The sequence below is a fragment of the Octopus bimaculoides genome, chromosome 1 (assembly GCF_046866305.1).
Source record: "Octopus bimaculoides isolate indiv1 chromosome 1, ASM4686630v1, whole genome shotgun sequence".
NCBI lineage: Eukaryota > Metazoa > Mollusca > Cephalopoda > Octopoda > Octopodidae > Octopus > Octopus bimaculoides.
The window spans coordinates 194054359-194072457 of record NC_142928.1 but is presented as its reverse complement, the minus strand read 5'-3'; the positions used below and the strand labels follow the sequence as shown (position 1 = coordinate 194072457).

General features: G+C 40.4%; 1 protein-coding gene across 1 annotated transcript in view; it reads right to left on the bottom strand.

Moving 5' to 3' along the window:
- Positions 1 to 1975: 1975 nt before the first annotated feature.
- Positions 1976 to 18099, bottom strand: part of LOC106871617 (peroxisomal acyl-coenzyme A oxidase 3) — a 45266-nt gene continuing 29142 nt past the window's right edge. Inside the window, exons 10-14 of the mRNA XM_014918185.3 lie at positions 17566 to 17694; positions 14200 to 14310; positions 11066 to 11368; positions 7780 to 7934; positions 1976 to 3966 (exon numbers count right to left, since the gene is read on the bottom strand). Of these exons, the coding sequence (XP_014773671.2) occupies positions 3844 to 3966; positions 7780 to 7934; positions 11066 to 11368; positions 14200 to 14310; positions 17566 to 17694 (821 nt within the window). The 3' untranslated portion in view covers positions 1976 to 3843. The remainder of the gene's footprint in view (positions 3967 to 7779; positions 7935 to 11065; positions 11369 to 14199; positions 14311 to 17565; positions 17695 to 18099) is intronic.

Here is an 18099-nt window from a genome sequence, read left to right as displayed (position 1 = left end):
GGAATGTCATGGAGAGAATTTCTTGCCATAGGCAGATAGGTGTAAGGTCACCGAGTCAGTTCACAACACTCCCTAACCACTCTGAAATGCATGTATTCAATGGTCTGGTTAGGGAATTTGTAAACTGAGTCGTGAATTTACACTTATTTGTCTACACAAAAAAATTTTCTCCATCACAAAATACAGGGAATGGCTTTGCAACAGGTTTGTCTGACAAAGCATTTTTGAGCCAGTAACAGGTTTGTATTAATATATAATGTGTTTTTAAACACAGCACATTCATAATAGATTTATTCTTGGGTGAGAACCATAGTAGCTTGCCTGTCAATGGTGTCTTAAGTAGTGTAGGTGTAGTTACCTCCCTTGACAGCGGGTTTAAACAAGCTTGCGATAGATGGAGCAAGCAGTGGTGGGATTCTGACACAAGGCCTTGCGACTTCCTCTTTGGGCATCTAGATGTCAGACAACAAGGACATGGTCTAGTTGACTCTCTTACGACACACGGTGACTAGCAGACAGGAGATAACACACAAGAGAAGATCATGACCTCTACACATCAAACTCTTTTCATTTATCATTCAACTTATATATGTGTGTGTGTGTGTGTGTGTGTGTGTGAGGCTGACATTAAAGGTATTTAAAGTTATACCCTTGTTCTATGTATTTCTTTGTATCATGTTCCTATCAAATCATATTACAGCCTTTTGAAGGAGTCAACCTTTAGATGACTCCACAACCTCGATTCAAACAGCCATCTAAGGTATGGTACATAGATGGCTGCTTTAATTTTTGAAATAGTCAAAAGTGTCTAAAAATTTGAAATTATAGCAGTCACGTTTATTGCATGCGAGTTACATGTCTTGACAAGCAGAAATAGAACAGCATCAACATGGCTCTTATGCCAGCAAGTCAGCTTGGGAAAATACCTCAATGTCTGGAATATTGTCCTGATACCTAACACCCATCATCATCATCATCTTTTAACGTCCGTTTTCTATGCTGGCATGGGTTGGACAGATTTATTGAGGACTGGCAAGCCAAGAAGCTGTACCAGGCTCCGATCTGATCTGGCCAATGTTTCTACAGCTGGATGCCCTTCCTAATGCCAACCACTCTGAGAGTGTAGTGGGTGCATTTTATGCGTCACTGGCACAGGGACCAGTCAGGCGGCACTGGCATCAACCAAGCTTGAATGGTGCTTTTTATGTGCCACTGGAATGGGAACCAATCATGTAACACTGGCATCGACCATGCTCGGCCACACACGAATGGTGCTTTTCACATGGCACTGGCATCAGCCACAACTACGATTTCCCTTGACTCAACAAGTCTTCTCAAGCACAGAATATTCTTTTCTACTCTAGACACAAGGCCCAAAACTTGGAGGGGGGCGGGGAGTAGATTAGACCAACCTCAGTACGCAACTGGTACTTAATTTTTCGACCCCAAAAGGATGAAAAGCAAAGTCGACCTCGGCAGAATTTGATCTCAGAACGTAAAGACAGACGAAATACAGCTAAGCATTTCGCCTGGCATGCTAACATTTCTGCCCCGATGATTGAAGGGTACTCTTAAACAGGCCATTTAACCAACACTGGCATCACCACATCTAGGTTTGCTGGGTCTTCTCAAACACAGTATATCTCCAAAGGTCTTGGTCTCCTATCATTGCCTCTGTGAGGCCCAACATTCAAAGGCTGTGCTTCACTACCTCATCCCATGTCTTCCTGGGTCTGCCTTTCCCACATGTTCCCACCACTAGTAAGGTGTGACACCTCTTCACACAGCTATCCTCATCCATTCAAAACACTTGACCATACCAGCACAATCGTCTCTCTTGCACACCACATCTGATGCTTCTTATGTCTAACATTTCTCTTAAGGTGCTTACACTCTGTCATGCATGCACACTGACATTACACAACCAGCGGAGCATACTAACTTCATTAATTACAAAAATAACAAGGGACTCAAATTAAAACAATAATGAATGTCAACTTCATTATAAATTCTTTTATTAAATTATTATTGATTGCCACAAACATGTACATACCATGCTGATAACAGGCATGTTTTTGTATGTTTGTTTTTTGGTGATATTTTGTTGTCTTTTTATTGAAAGCTGAATATATTTAACAGATTAGAAAAATATACAAGATTTTTGATTTTGTAAAGATTGAACTGTCAAAGAAAACAGAATCACTTGGAAACATGAATGGAGTTTGGAAAGTTACAGATCTTGAAAAACTCTGTTGTTACAATATAAGAATTAATCAACTTAATTTTTTAACTTAACCCCTTTAATACTCAAGTTAGTCAGTCAAATGGAATTCTTATTTATTCAAATTGTTTTTAATTAATCATGCATTATCTCATAGCTTTGAGACTTCAATGATGTGATTGCTTTTTTTGTAAGCTAGATTTGAGAACCGAGATCGATCCTGTGTGAATATAAAACGTGTACAATTTTTGGTCTGGATCTGGTTGGTTTAAATGTTAAAGGGTTAAACGTCAAAGTGCTTTTATTCATAACATTCAGTGTTTATTCAGTAACTCATTTGCACAAATTAGGAATAATTAATATTCTCATAATCATCACCACTATCAGCACCACTGCACTAAGCGGAGAAAGTATGATTAGTTCAGAGGTAAATATTTTTTCTTTTGTCCTTAATTCAGTTTTTTTGGTGGGGGTTTTGCTTTGTATCATGTGATATCATCTAAACTGAGCATTCCTTAATGCCAGGACCCATTTTAGGAATGTTACACATCGGTTAAACTATACCTTCTTTAGAACCAGGATCTGCTAAAACAATGTGAGATACTGAACTGACTATGGGAGTCAGTCATACAATACATTAGCCCAGGGGTCTCCAAAGTGGTCACTATCGACCCCTGGGAGTTAAAGGAGCTATTCAAGGGGTCGATAAATGTACATCTAGTTAATTATTATTATTATTTATTTATTTATTTATCTTCTTGTACATGCTTGGGGATTGATGAGGGCTTAAGGATTCCATGAAGGGTTGATGGTCTAAAAAGTTTGGGGGCCCCTGCATTAGCCTCTCAGCCATTTGATTTCATATGAGATAAAATGAGAAATTACTATCTTTCGGTAGCTTTGCAGTGTTTGACTGGGACAAGTGATGATTCTTTTATAAAGAAAGTAATTTACATAGTACAGGGTGGGGCCAGGTGTCAACAGAAGAATTAACAACAGTAACTAAAAATTGAACCAGAAACCTTTGTGTTGTAGTAATGCTATATCTAACAGATACCAATTGTAGAAGAGAAAGATAATGTGTGAAAGGGGTGGGTATTTATAACAGTTTCAGTGAGGACAAGTGGTTGGTTATTAGTGGGGTGGAGTCAATGAGGTTACTCCTTACTGATCTACCTCCAGGTGAAACTTGAATTAATTTATCAAAATCCCACTAAATCTTTTATTATTTAATATTAAAATTATCAAAGAATAAAAATTATGAAAAAAAAATAGAAGTGCACTTCATTTTAATAATTTTACATTTTCTGTTTGGTGGTGAGATGGTTAAATAATATGATTTATAAATTATTTATAAAAGCCTATCAAGGCCGTATAATTAATAAGTTTGCTTCACAACAATAATCAACTGAAACACCTCAAAGACAGTGCTCCAGTATGGCTACAGTTTAATGACTGAAAACAATAATAAGAATTTAAAACAAGATCTGTTGATGACAATAAGCAATATATTTAGTAAACAAAGTGAAATTTGAAGAACGTGTCATAAAAATATATATTTCTTGGGTGTAACAATATTTCTATGTTAATATAACAGCAAGCAATGGCCTCCGTCAACATCATCACAGTTTGCTCTTTGTTGGTAAAGAACCAACAGTAACAGGACTGGAAAATTCTTTCCACCAATCTGGTCGCTCAAACACACGTTTTCCTTGTGTCATGGCATTGTACAAATTCTTGTAAATCTGAAAATAAAGATAAACAAGCAATAAGTTTCATTATAGGAAATTTATTGGAAAGGATCCGGAACTGACAATTAAATGATCTGCTGCTAGAAATACTCAACATTTTTTCCAGTTCTCTAATGTTCTGAGTTTAACTTTGTCTTTCATACTTTCCATGTTGATAAAATAAAGTACCAGTTAAATACTAGGGTCAATGTAATTGGCAAATTCCAACCCCAAAATTGCTGATCTTGTACTTAATTAAGAAAAGATTATTATTGTTGTTGCTGTTGAAGGCAGCAAGCTGGCAGAAACGTTAGCACATCATAAGGCGGTGAGCTGGCAGAAACGTTAGCACATCATAAGGCGGTGAGCTGGCAGAAACGTTAGCACATCATAAGGCGGTGAGCTGGCAGAAACGTTAGCACATCATAAGGCGGTGAGCTGGCAGAAACGTTAGCACATCATAAGGCGGTGAGCTGGCAGAAACGTTAGCACATCATAAGGCGGTGAGCTGGCAGAAACGTTAGCACATCATAAGGCGGTGAGCTGGCAGAAACGTTAGCACATCATAAGGCGGTGAGCTGACAGAAACGTTAGCACATCATAAGGCGGTGAGCTGGCAGAAACGTTAGCACATCATAAGGCGGTGAGCTGGCAGAAACGTTAGCACATCATAAGGCGGTGAGCTGGCAGAAACGTTAGCACATCATAAGGCGGTGAGCTGGCAGAAACGTTAGCACATCATAAGGCGGTGAGCTGGCAGAAACGTTAGCACATCATAAGGCGGTGAGCTGGCAGAAACGTTAGCACATCATAAGGCGGTGAGCTGGCAGAAACGTTAGCACATCATAAGGCGGTGAGCTGGCAGAAACGTTAGCACATCATAAGGCGGTGAGCTGGCAGAAACGTTAGCACATCATAAGGCGGTGAGCTGGCAGAAACGTTAGCACATCATAAGGCGGTGAGCTGGCAGAAACGTTAGCACATCATAAGGCGGTGAGCTGACAGAAACGTTAGCACATCATAAGGCGGTGAGCTGGCAGAAACGTTAGCACATCATAAGGCGGTGAGCTGACAGAAACGTTAGCACATCATAAGGCGGTGAGCTGACAGAAACGTTAGCACATCATAAGGCGGTGAGCTGACAGAAACATTAGCACATCATAAGGCGGTGAGCTGACAGAAACGTTAGCACATCATAAGGCGGTGAGCTGGCAGAAACGTTAGCACATCATAAGGCGGTGAGCTGACAGAAACGTTAGCACATCATAAGGCGGTGAGCTGGCAGAAACGTTAGCACATCATAAGGCGGTGAGCTGGCAGAAACGTTAGCACATCATAAGGCGGTGAGCTGACAGAAACGTTAGCACATCATAAGGCGGTGAGCTGACAGAAACGTTAGCACATCATAAGGCGGTGAGCTGACAGAAACATTAGCACATCATAAGGCGGTGAGCTGACAGAAACGTTAGCACATCATAAGGCGGTGAGCTGGCAGAAACGTTAGCACATCATAAGGCGGTGAGCTGACAGAAACGTTAGCACATCATAAGGCGGTGAGCTGACAGAAACGTTAGCACATCATAAGGCGGTGAGCTGGCAGAAACGTTAGCACATCATAAGGCGGTGAGCTGGCAGAAATGTTAGCACGCCATGCTAACGAAATGCTTAGCAGTGTGTGGTGTTTGGGCTGTGACGAGCTATGTGTTGTGGTGGAGAGGGGTGAGGCAAACAGTGGTGAAGCCAGACCGGAAGGGCCAAACCAGAAGGGTCAGATCGGAAGTCGGCGACACGCGGTCGAAGGCTAGCACGTGGGGCCAGTGAGAAAACAGCGACGTTACGAGACAGACGTGTTCTGATTAGGAGCGATCGTGTACCCCGCTACGGTCGGCAAGGTAAGGTCCAACGCTTCATTCTGTCCTTTTACTTCTTGTTGTCTTCTTCCTCCATCGCACTACAAGCTATTTCGGCCCATAAAAAATTAAAAAAAAAAAAAAATTATGAATGTAGTCAGGATTGCTAGTGACATAATTAAGCCATTTTGCAGCGACACGGACGTAGTCGCATGGCTGAAGAAGATGAAGCTAGTCGCGAAACTCCAGGGAATATCCGACTTGGCAAGTTTTCTACCGCTCTACTTAGATGGTCCGGCGTTGGCGCTATTTTTAGAGATGGAAGAGAGGGACCAAGTTAGCGCGGAGAAGATAGAAATCCGCTTGATGGAGACCTTCGCAGAAGGGATTTCGAGGCGTACGCTCGCCTGGGGAGAGCGAGGTGGACCGGCGAACAGGTTGACATGTTTGCCAATGAACTTAGGAGTTTGGCCAGACTGGCGGGGTACGAGGGAGAATCGCTGGATCAAACGGTAAAGTTGGCGTTTGTGACTGGGTTTCCTGATCCAGCGATTCTCCCTCGTACCCCGCCAGTCTGGCCAACCTCCTAAGTTCGTTGGCAAACACGTCAACCTGTTCGCCGGTCCACCTCGCTCTCCCCAGGCGAGCGTACGTCTCGAACATCCCTTCTGCGAAGTCTCCATTAAGCGGATTTCTATCTTCTCCGCGCTAACTTGGTCCCTCTCTTCCATCTCTAAAAATAGCGCCAACGCCGGACCATCTAAGTAGAGCGGTAGAAAACTTGCCAAGTCGGATATTCCCTGGAGCTTCGCGACTAGCTTCATCTTCTTCAGCCATGCGACTCCGGGGAGAAGAAGAGCACGCCTTCGTGCAGATCGGGGAAGAAGTTTGGGTAAAACCCCCAAATGCACGGTGCACATCACAATGGGGGAAAGGAACTATAACCTCCATCAATTCGAAGAACAACGTCTCAGTCGATGGTATGCCACGCCATGTTTTGGATGTGCGGAAGATTGTCAGTGCTTCAGAGGATGGAACCAGCTGCAGTGGGCAGGATGATGAAGGCAGCGCGCCAGGAACTCAGGCCAGTCCTGGGGTCGCACAGCGACCACAGAGGGAGCGGTACCCTCCTCCCTGGTTGGCTGATTATGAAACCAATTAAGGTAGTTCGGGAGCGAGGAGTGAGTGGGAGAGCCGGTTGAATGATCTATAGATCAGGGGGGGCGTGTGGTGTTTGGGCTGTGACGAGCTATGTGTTGTGGTGGAGAGGGGTGAGGCAAACAGAGGTGAAGCCAGACCAGAAGGGCCAAACCGGAAGGGTCAGTTCGGAAGTCGGCGACACACGGTTGAAGGCTAGCACGTGGGGCCAGTGAGAAAACAGCGACGTTACGAGAAAGACGTGTTCTGATTAGGAGCGATCGTGTACCCCGCTACGGTCGGCAAGGTAAGGTCCAATGCTTCATTCTGTCCTTTTGCTTCTTGTTGTCTTCTTCCTCCATCGCACCACACAGTGTGTCATCTGTTTTTATGTTTTGAGTTCAAATTCGGCTGAGGTCGACTTTGCCTTTCATCCTTTCGGGGTCGATAAATTAAGTACCAGTTACGCACTGGGATCGACTTAATCTGTTTGTCTGTCCTTGTTTGTCCCCTCTATGTTTAACCCCTTGTGGGTAATAAAGAAATAAATAAGAAATTATGTGGGAATTTATGTGTGTTTACACATGTGTGTTTCTTTATGTCTCCCCCCATTCACTGCTTCATAGCCGGTGTTGGTTTGTTTATGTCCCTGTAACTTAGTAGATTTGACACAAGAAACAATCAGAATGAGCACCAGACTTAAAGAGATAAGTACTAGGATCAATTTGTTCCAATAAAGCCCTTCAAGACACTGCTCCAGCATGGCCATAACCCAATGACTGAAAGAAGTTAAACATAAAAAACATGATAACATTATAGAATTATCGACTTCTGTTCTTACCTCTCCGTTTGAATGTCCAATAGGAGAGCTCAAAATGAAATCAGGAGGGGACACAGCATCAACAAGAGCCACTGCTTCATCCTTCAGTTCCCTACACAATTCCGAGATGGCATAATGGATCCACTTGGCTGGGAGTTCTCCACTACAATAACCTCCTGAAGATTAGCAAAAGACAAGAAACATCAATACAAAAACAGTAAAGACAAGACAGATTCTTATGACAAGAGTAAGTATTATGATATACCACACACACACACATATTAGTTCTCCAAGAATCCATGAGTTAGAAAAAAGATGCATTCATATATTAGTCATTAGAGTGGGTACATTAATCAAAGTATGCAGTATTATAGATCCATGACAGCTGATCTTACCAATTGGTTTTGCATTGAGCATTAAAACTGAACGTTACATACCAGTATAGTTAAGTGATACTACATGCTCTTCAGAGGTGGCAGATACAGGAAAAAAAAATATGCTCACATATATTTTGATCATACCTGTCTTCTCTGAAGAGCACGCAGTATTACTTAACCATGCTGTTACCTGGTTATCTAATATCCAGTGCAAAACTGACTAGTAAGATTAGCTGTAATGGATGTGTGTGTGTGTTATTCAGTTTTATTTCTACATTTCTTGCTAATAAAAAAAGAGCCAGTTTCTAATCTAGATTCAAGGTATTTGTGCATTTTTGTGTGCATATGTGCAATATTTGAGTCAGCATGTGCAGATTTTCATGCATGTATTTACTGCATGTATTCTTACACACTCTCTGAGTGGTTGGCGTTAGGAAGGGCATCCAGCTGTAGAAACTCTGCCAAATTTAGATTGGAGCCTGGTGTTGCCATCCGGTTTCACCAGTCCTCAGTCAAGTCGTCCAACCCATGCTAGCATGGAAAGCGGACGTTAAACAACGATGATGATGATGATGATGATGATGATGATGATGATGATAGTGGCACATACACTAAAATGCTAAACTTTAGGAAAGTTTACAAATTTTGACCGTTCCATTAATCATTTGTATCTGTAATCTTCTAATTAGCTTTCTCCTTTGTGATGTGCATGCATGCTTTTATCTGTGCCTGTCTGTTTTCTCTTATATTTTCACTGATCACCAACTTGGTAACAAGGTTGTGAAGGAAGTATCTTCATTTAATCATCATCGTTTAAAGCTTAAGAAGGTATTGCATATTTTTACAGACCCAGATATTCTGATCATTTGTAGCATATGAATTAAGGATTTTGCCTTCTCTCTCCAACAGTACAAGTTCAGCCATTCTTTGCTCCAGGTGGGTTGGTGTGTATCTAGTTGCTCCAGTACATACATGCATGCATACATACATTTGTATGTGTACTCTTTTACTTGTTTCAGTCATTTGACTGGCCATGCTGGAGCACCGCCTTTAGTCGAGCAAATCGACCCCAGAACTTTTTCTTTGTAAGCCTAGTACTTATTCTATCGGTCTATTTTGCCGAACCGCTAAGTTACAGGGACTTAAACACACCAGCATCGGTTGTCAAACGATGTTGGGGAGACAAATGCAGACACACAAACACACACATATATATATATATACATATATACGATAGGCTTCTTTCAGTTTCCATCTACCAAATCCACTCACAAGGCTTTGGTCGGCCCAAGGCTATAGTAGAAGACGCTTGCCCAAGGTGCCACGCAGTGGGACTGAACCCAGAGCCATGTGGTTCATAAGCAAGCTACTTACCACACAGCCACTCCTGCGCCTATGTATGCATGTATTATATTTATTTATCATCGTTTAATGTCTACGTTCCATGCTTGCATGGGTTGGATGGTTTGACTGAAGGCTGCACCAGGCTCCAATCCAATCTGGTAAGGTTTCTACAGCTGGATGCCCTTCCTAATGCCAACCACTCCAAGAGTGTAGTGGGTTCTTTTTATGTGTCACTAGCATGAGGGCCAGTCAGACGGTACTGGCATCAGCCATGCTTGAATGGTGCTTTTTACGTGCCAGCGGCACAGGAGCCAGTCAGGCAGCAATGGAAATGACCATGCTCGAATGGTGCTTTTTACATGTCATCAGTATGGGACCAGTCAGCCAGCACTGACATCGACGGTAAAAATAATTGACTTCTTACATTTCAAATTTTAAAAAATTATTTATTTCTTAAAACTTTAATTCAAATTTATTTTTAATTGTTTAATTTTTAATCTTTAAAATTTTTAAATGTTTCAATATTTTAATTTTTCAATTTTTATCCTCTAATTTTTTAAATCTTGATTACTTATACATACATCTATGTATGTATGTGTATATATATATATATATATATATATATATATATACACACACACACACATATATACATGTGTGTGTATATATATATTATATATATATATATATATATATATATATATATATATATATAAATATATATATATGTGTGTGTGTGTGTATGTATATATATATATATATATATATATATATATATATATATATATATATAAGATGGTAAATGTTTTTATTTTCATTCTCTTCAAAGTTTTATCTCTAATAGTGGTTTGGAACTTAGCTGCTCTTTCTAGCGTGCAAGGAATCCCATGATGGATATCTCTTATGTGTTTAAATGTACACTGTATTTATATATATATATCAAAAAATCTTTTTTCAGAATGAGATAAAAATCCAAGGCTGTGTAAGATTTTAAAACATTTATAAATAGGTCTTACCGCTATTTAAAATATATAATGATATTATTATCACCAATAAGGTGAAGGTTAGCAATGTGTACATCAAAGAACTCAGGGTACAAGTAGGGGTTCACCAAGGATTGATGCTCAGCCCCCTCTTGTCCATCTAGGCAATAACAGAAAAATTCAAGACAGGCTGCCCCTGGGAGCTCCTCTATGCTGATGACCTTGCTCTAATTGCTGAGTCACTACCAGAACTATAGAAGAAGTTCCAGGTAAAGAAGCAAGGTCTAGAATCGAAGGGCCTTAGAGTCAACCTAGCGAAAACCCAAGTCATAGTAAGTAGGAAGGCAGAAAAATCATAAATCCCTTCAGATAGATGGCCCTGCTAGATCTGTAGAAAAGGTGTAGGTAGAAACTCCATAAAATGCACCTGATGTCTCATTTCTGTAGAAATAACCTTAACAAAATAACACACAGCTATATATATATATATATATACACTCACACACACACACACACACACACACACAGAAAGAAAGAGAGTAATGTATATATGTATATAATACGAAAACTAGAAGGGAGGTAATAAATCTCGTGAACACTTACCTTGGTATAATGCTGCCAGGTGTTTATCAATGCTCCATAAACCATAAAGGCTGACTAATTTCAGAAGGACATTGATCAATTCTTGACTATTGGGTGATTCTTGTTGCTGTCGCATTAGAAATTCATAAAACACTTTCACTACAGTCAGTTCTATGTAGGCCAGGGACAGGCTGCGACAATGGTACACTTGGCTGTTATTTATGGCATCAAACATGCAACTCTGAAGTTTAGACTCCATCCTGATCTTGTCATTGCACTCCACCAGCAACTTGCAGACGAGCCATTGATAGGCATGTAAGGATACTGCAACAACAATAACAACACCAACAGCATCAATATTTGGTTTCAGATTTTGGCACACTGCCAGAAATTTTGGGGGAGAGGGTAAGTCGATTACATTGACTTCAGAGTTCATTGGGTGCTTATTTTATCGACCCTGAAAGGATGAAAGGCAAAGTTGACCTCGACAGAATTCAAACTTAGAAGGACGGCAAACTGGCAGAAACGTTAGCATGCTGGGCGAAATGTTTAGCGGTATTTCGTCTGCCATTGCGTTCTGAGTTCAAATTCCACTGAGGTTGACTTTGCCTTTTATCCTTTTGGGATCGATAAATTAAGTACCTGTTACGCACTGGGGTCGATGTAATCGACTTAATCACTTTGTCTGTCCTTGTTTGTCCCCGCTATGTTTAGCCCCTTGTGGGCAATAAAGAAATAAGAATTCAAACTTAGAATGTAGAGACAGACGAAATGTCGCTAAGCATTTTGCCTGGCATGCTACCAATTCTACCACTGCAACAGCATCAAATGTTAGCATCATGCAATATTATTTAGAGATACATCTCTCTCCAGCTCCACCCTGGTCAATTCACACCCTCTCCCTTCTAAAAAAATGAACAGATGTGCTATCTACTGCAGGAGCCTCTTCCCTCATACTTTTACCCTCATTTCCTAGCATAAAACTGCCTCTTAAGAATTCATAGTTTTGCAAACATTATGGCAATCTCACTTGTGCTGGTGGCAATTAAAAAGCTCCTGGGGTACTTCGTAAAGTGGTTGGTGTTAAGAAAGGCATTCAGCGGCAGACACTATGCCAAAGTAGACTCTGAAGAATGATGCAGTCTTTGGACTCTCTGGATCTTGTCAAACCATCTAACCCATCCCTACATGGATGTAAAATGATGAGGATGATGGTGATTGTCCTCTTCAACATCCTTCACAAAATCATATTTACCAAATTTCAGAAAGCCTCTGAATCATTCTAAAATTAAAACTTGTTCACAAAAATTTGTCTTTGACTGACATTTGAACGAGAACTAAATTCTCTAGAAATTTCTTCCCCCAGAAACTGTAGTTCCTAAGTGTTGTGACTTAACTAACAATCTATGTATAACTTTGAAAGTTATCATCCTCATCATCATCATTTAATATGCATATCCCATGCTGGTACGGCTTGAACAGTTTGACAATATCCAATGAGCCAGAGGATTGCATCAAACTGTGATGTTTGTATTTATATGGCTACTTATGGCTGAATACCTTTCCTAATGCCAACCACTTCATAGAATGTACCGGATGCTTTTTTTTCATGACACTGACAGTAGTGCAAGACTTGCAAGACAAAAGAAAGAAAAGGGGCCCGCCCCACCTCAACTTTGCATTTGGGAGCGGGGTGGCTCTATGCCAGGTGTTGAGGGGTCTCTTTAGCTTTCATCTTTTACTTGTTTCAAGTCATTAGACTGTGGCCATTCTGGAGCACTGCCTTGAAGAAATTTTGCTCAAATGAATTGACCCCAGCACTTATTTTTCTTTTAAGACTGATACTTATTCTATCTGTTACTTATGCCAAATCACTAAGTTACAAGGACATAAACAAACCAACACTTGTTGTCAAGTGATGGTGGGGGAGACAAACACAGATGCAAAGACACGCACACATAAATATACATACATACATATATATATATATATATATATATATATATATATATATATATAAAATACTTAAATGTAAGTAGATTGTCTTAACCAAATTTGCCTTCGTTTAATTTCTGCAGCGTCACATAAAAGTGCACATGCGGTGCCACATTAAAAGCATTCAGCAGACTCTGTAAAGTGGTTGGTGTTAGGAAGGGCATCCAGCCACAGAAACCACGCCAAATCAGACTGGTATTTGGTGCAAACCCCCACCCCATCACCAGACTTGCCAGCTCTGGCCACACCGTCCAGCCCATGCCACCATGGACAACGGACGTTAAATGATGACAATGATGATATATGAGACAGGCTTCTTTCAGTTTCCATCTACCAAATCCACTCACAAGGCTTTAGTCGGCCAGAACCATGTGGTTGAGAAGAAAACTTCTTACCACACAGCCACACTTGTGCCTAGATATGTAATGAATCTTTCAAGCATGAAGTGGATTCGATCCACCATAGCCAAATTTAAATTAACACTTCAACAGCAGTTTTACATTTTCCAGATGCCTTTAGCTAGGCCGAAATAATGCCTTCACCACTTGACCCTTTCTAACCTCTTCTACTCCACCAAAAGCTAGAATAGAGGTAACAAGACCACCAACGAAATCCATTGTTCTCAACAACATGTCTATCCTTCTGGATAGTTATAAAAGCAAGAACCCCCAAGCAAAAATCAGTTAGTGACTTGGTGACAACTGAGTTAGTCGGTTCGTGACAACTCAGTTAGTGAGAACAGAGTCTGGCTGACCGGTTAGAACAACTATGGTATCTCTCCAATGAAGCAGTTGTTTTGTCCCATACTCTCTCACTCTCACTAGCTCTAATTCTGTTCTCTTACAACGTCATTCTATTTCTCTCTGTAACAACTACTACACAATGACAAGAACACAAACACAAACTCTACATCTATCCTCACTTCGCATGCTTTATGATTTCATCACCTCCCCATCGAGGTAAGGTATTGTATAATGTAATGGTAAAAATAAATATTTCCTTAAAACTTCATGCATTGTTCATCTTTCACATCTTACAACATGCTACTATAACAACAAATTTTTATCGTTACAACTGCTGACTCCAACATTTCATATTATTGTGTACCTAATCAATCTTAACCGTTACAGATATTTTAATAAAATCGTTCTTATACTTACTCAGAGGATTCTTGCATTCTTCTACAGTTCTAGCTTCAAATTTAGTTTGAAGAATTTGTTCATAATCATTAATGAAATCAACAGACTTTATAGGAGAACTAATGATTGTTGCTGAAATAAGAAAAAAGTTAGAAAGGAAATGCTAAACATGAAAGCAAGCTGTGTATATGTTAGGTGCTCATGAGTAATACACACTAAGAACACACCAGAAACAGACGCTCCACTGCCAGGCTCACTAGATCTAGTTAATAGCTCTTGTTAGCTAGGTGACAAAATTAACAGCAGAAGTGATCATTTAGAATGTGTAATAGTCAGGATAAGAACAGACTGGAAAAGTTTAAAAAGTTATTAACTCTGCTGATAGCAAAGATCTTCTCCCTCAACATGAAGGGCAGATTTTTGATGCTTATGTTAGAAGCTGCATGGTAGTGAGACATAGGCTTTGAATGTAGATTTGTAAAGAATTCTTTTCTACTCTAGGCACAAGGCCCGAAATTTTGGGGGAGGGGCTAGTCAATTAGATCGACCTCAGTATGCAACTGGTATTTAATTTATCAAGTCTGAAAGAATGAAAGGCAAAGCCGACCTCAGTAGAATTTGAATTTAGAATGTAAAGACAGACGAAATACTGCTAGGCATTTCACCCGGCATGCTAACGTTTCTGCCAGCTCACGGCCTTAAAGACTAGAAAGAATTGAGACAAGCAAGCTCTGATGAATGTGTAGTGTTAGGGTACAAGAGCACCAGAGTACAAATGAGTCAAGGAAAAACTAAAAGGAATCAGATGTAGTATGCTGCAGAAAAGACTGCACTGATGATGCCTATGTGATGGGTAAAGAGGATGGTTGCTGCATAGGGAAGCGATGAGCCGAGTTAATGGAACTTGCAGAAGTGGGAGAGGAGACCATGGAGGACTTGAAGACTGAAGATGTTACATCTCAAGAAAGGGGTGACAAAAGACTAAGCTGACTGGTAGTATGTGATGTTGCAGAAGACATGACCACCTCAGCAACATGTACTCTGAGACAAGGGTAGGGTTTAGAGTAGCAATTCATAACCATGGCTCTCAGACACATATGCAGCCCTCAAGCATCCTTCCAGTACCCACCCCACCTGGATGGTCTTCCCTCTATAAATATAAAAAAGTTTCTTTGATTTGTGTTTTATTTGGGGGGGGGGGGGGAGTGGCTCCCTAAAAAAAAATCCATGTTTAGGATCCAGGCCCCAGATGCTGAAAAAGGTTGAGAATCACTGGGTTAGGGGCTGAAATGTGATGCACCTTGCCCAAGCCAACATTTGCTGCCCCTCACCTTACATTCTACCCCATCTACTTACCACCCCATCTACCTTCCACCCCGTCTCTCTATTTTTCATAGCAACCTTCACTCCTCACCTTCCCACCACCTGTCTTCCTGCTGCACCACCCCCATCATTCTCTAGGCCTATGCATTGAACCACCTTTATGCCCCTACCAAATACACTGCCAGCCATTACTCTCTCTCTCCTCTGGGCCATGCCCGACCCTCCTCACCAACCCCATGTAACAGGAAGGAAAGTTGCTCCATGGCATCAACAGAAGGTGTGTCTTGTACACAGTAAACGTAGAGTGTGATGCTGGCCTCAGACTCATCAGATCCTGTCAAACCATCCAACCCATGCCAGCACAGAACGTGGATATCAAATGATGATGACTTTGAAGAAGAAGAAGAAGACATTGATTGCAGGTTTCCCAGGAAGCTCATCTCTGGTTCACAGCATTTCCAATAACAAGAGAGGGACCTGTGCTATTTTAGCAAAATAGATAGCAAAAGATATTTTCTCAGTTTATTGGTTAATTCTTGCTACTATATAGACACCACCAACACGACCACCACCACCACCACAGATGCCACTGTCACCACCACCACTTCCAACATCATCTTCACCATTTTACATCATATCTTTACATGCTGGAAGGGGTTAAATGGATCTCTCTCACATCGTTTCACTACACTTCATACTCCACATCAGCAACAGAGAAAAAGAGCAACTAAATTTGTTATTATTTATGTCCGACAGTGTGGAACAAGTGCATCCCATTGTAGCCACCACTACTAAAGAGGTTGTCTGCAGCTGGAATAAAGAGTTACATCTACCTTATATTCAGCTCTTACACAAATTTACCGCCCTTCTGAACATACAGCCTGCAAACAGAGACAATGCAGAATAAATATTGTTGCTGTTATGTTAAACTGTTGTATGTCCAAATTTGGCCAAATCGACCCCAGGACATTCTTTGTAAGCCTAGTACTTATCCTATAGGTCTCTTTTGCCAAACCGCTAAGTTACGGGGACATAAACACACCAACATCGGTTGTCAAGCAATGTTGAAGGGACAAACACAGACACACACACACACACACACACACACACACACATATATATACGGCGTACTTCTTTCAGTATCCGTCTACCAAATCCACTAACAAGGCTTTGGTCAGCCTGAGGCCACAGCAGAAGACACTTGCCCAAGGTGCCACGCAGTGGGACTGAACCTGGAACCATGTGATTGGTAAGCAAGCTAATATATATACACATACAAATATATATACTTTATTTGTGAGTTAACAAGTCTAACAATGGTTTCATGTTAAGAAAGAGATCTACAATTTTCATGTGTACCAAAAACTAAATATCATAACATAAACAGTGAACACTTTGAATGTTAGAGAGGAAACTTTCTCCCATTGCATGCACAAGCAACAATTCATACTTCAAAATTTAAAAGCATGGCCCCGCCCCACCTACTTTGCAACCCCACCAATACGAATAAGATTTTCTATGGACATCAATTATATGCACACTATGTGTTATATGAACATTATGCATAAAAAAAATATGCCCCTATGAACTTATAATCGATTCCTTAACTACACAGATATATGTGCATAGCACATATTCATGACATCACATGATTCACAGAAAAAAAAAAACTATATGCATGAACGAACGAATTTACAACCCCAAGGACTAAGTTTGGTGTCAATAACCTGTGAAACCCTACAATTATATGTACATAGTCAAACACAGACAAAACATGCAGGTGTGTATGTATGATTTAATTCCTCCACTTACCTGTATAACTTTATGTTATTACCAGTAGTTATAAACAATTTATTGCATCCACATTCAATGTAACCATACTGTAGGCAACTGTTCACCAATAGATGGCAGCACATGCTTTGTAAACATACAAACAGTGGATACAGCAATGTGCAGTTACATTGCATGCTGCCATACCATAGAGAAATTGGTAAATTTGACATTTGTATGTCTACTACAATAATAATAATTAGCAGGTTCTTCAATTACAGGAATAATATTTACCTGGATTCTTGAGTTTCTCGTCAAAAAGACTGAGAAGATAATTACTTGTCTGACGTAATAAGACGTTGTTGTCTCCTTCGTATGTACAGTTTGGGTCGTTACTGCTTCGTAATTCTCCTAAACGATTCACTGAAATGGAAAAAAGACAACAGTAAACTAAATATCAATCTATTCCCCTGCTCATCATCATCATTTAACATCTGTATTTAATGCTGAGATGAGTTACCTGAAATGAGTTACCTGAGATGAGTTACCTGGTTTTACAGGATCTGGTAGGTCAGAGGACTGTGCCAAGCTCTACCATCTGCAGAAACCCCTACTCTACAGATTGGCATTTTTGCCAATTATGCTGCCTCACATTGCCTACTGTATTACACCACAAGAAGACCTCTCTACTCAATTGATTCTCAAATGTAATTTTTGCATGTCAACATAAATACTAAAAATCTTTCTCCCATTACATAAATTCATTATCATTTTGTTTTTCTGTATAAACTAACCTCCTCGTACTGTAATTCTCTTTCACTCCCCCTT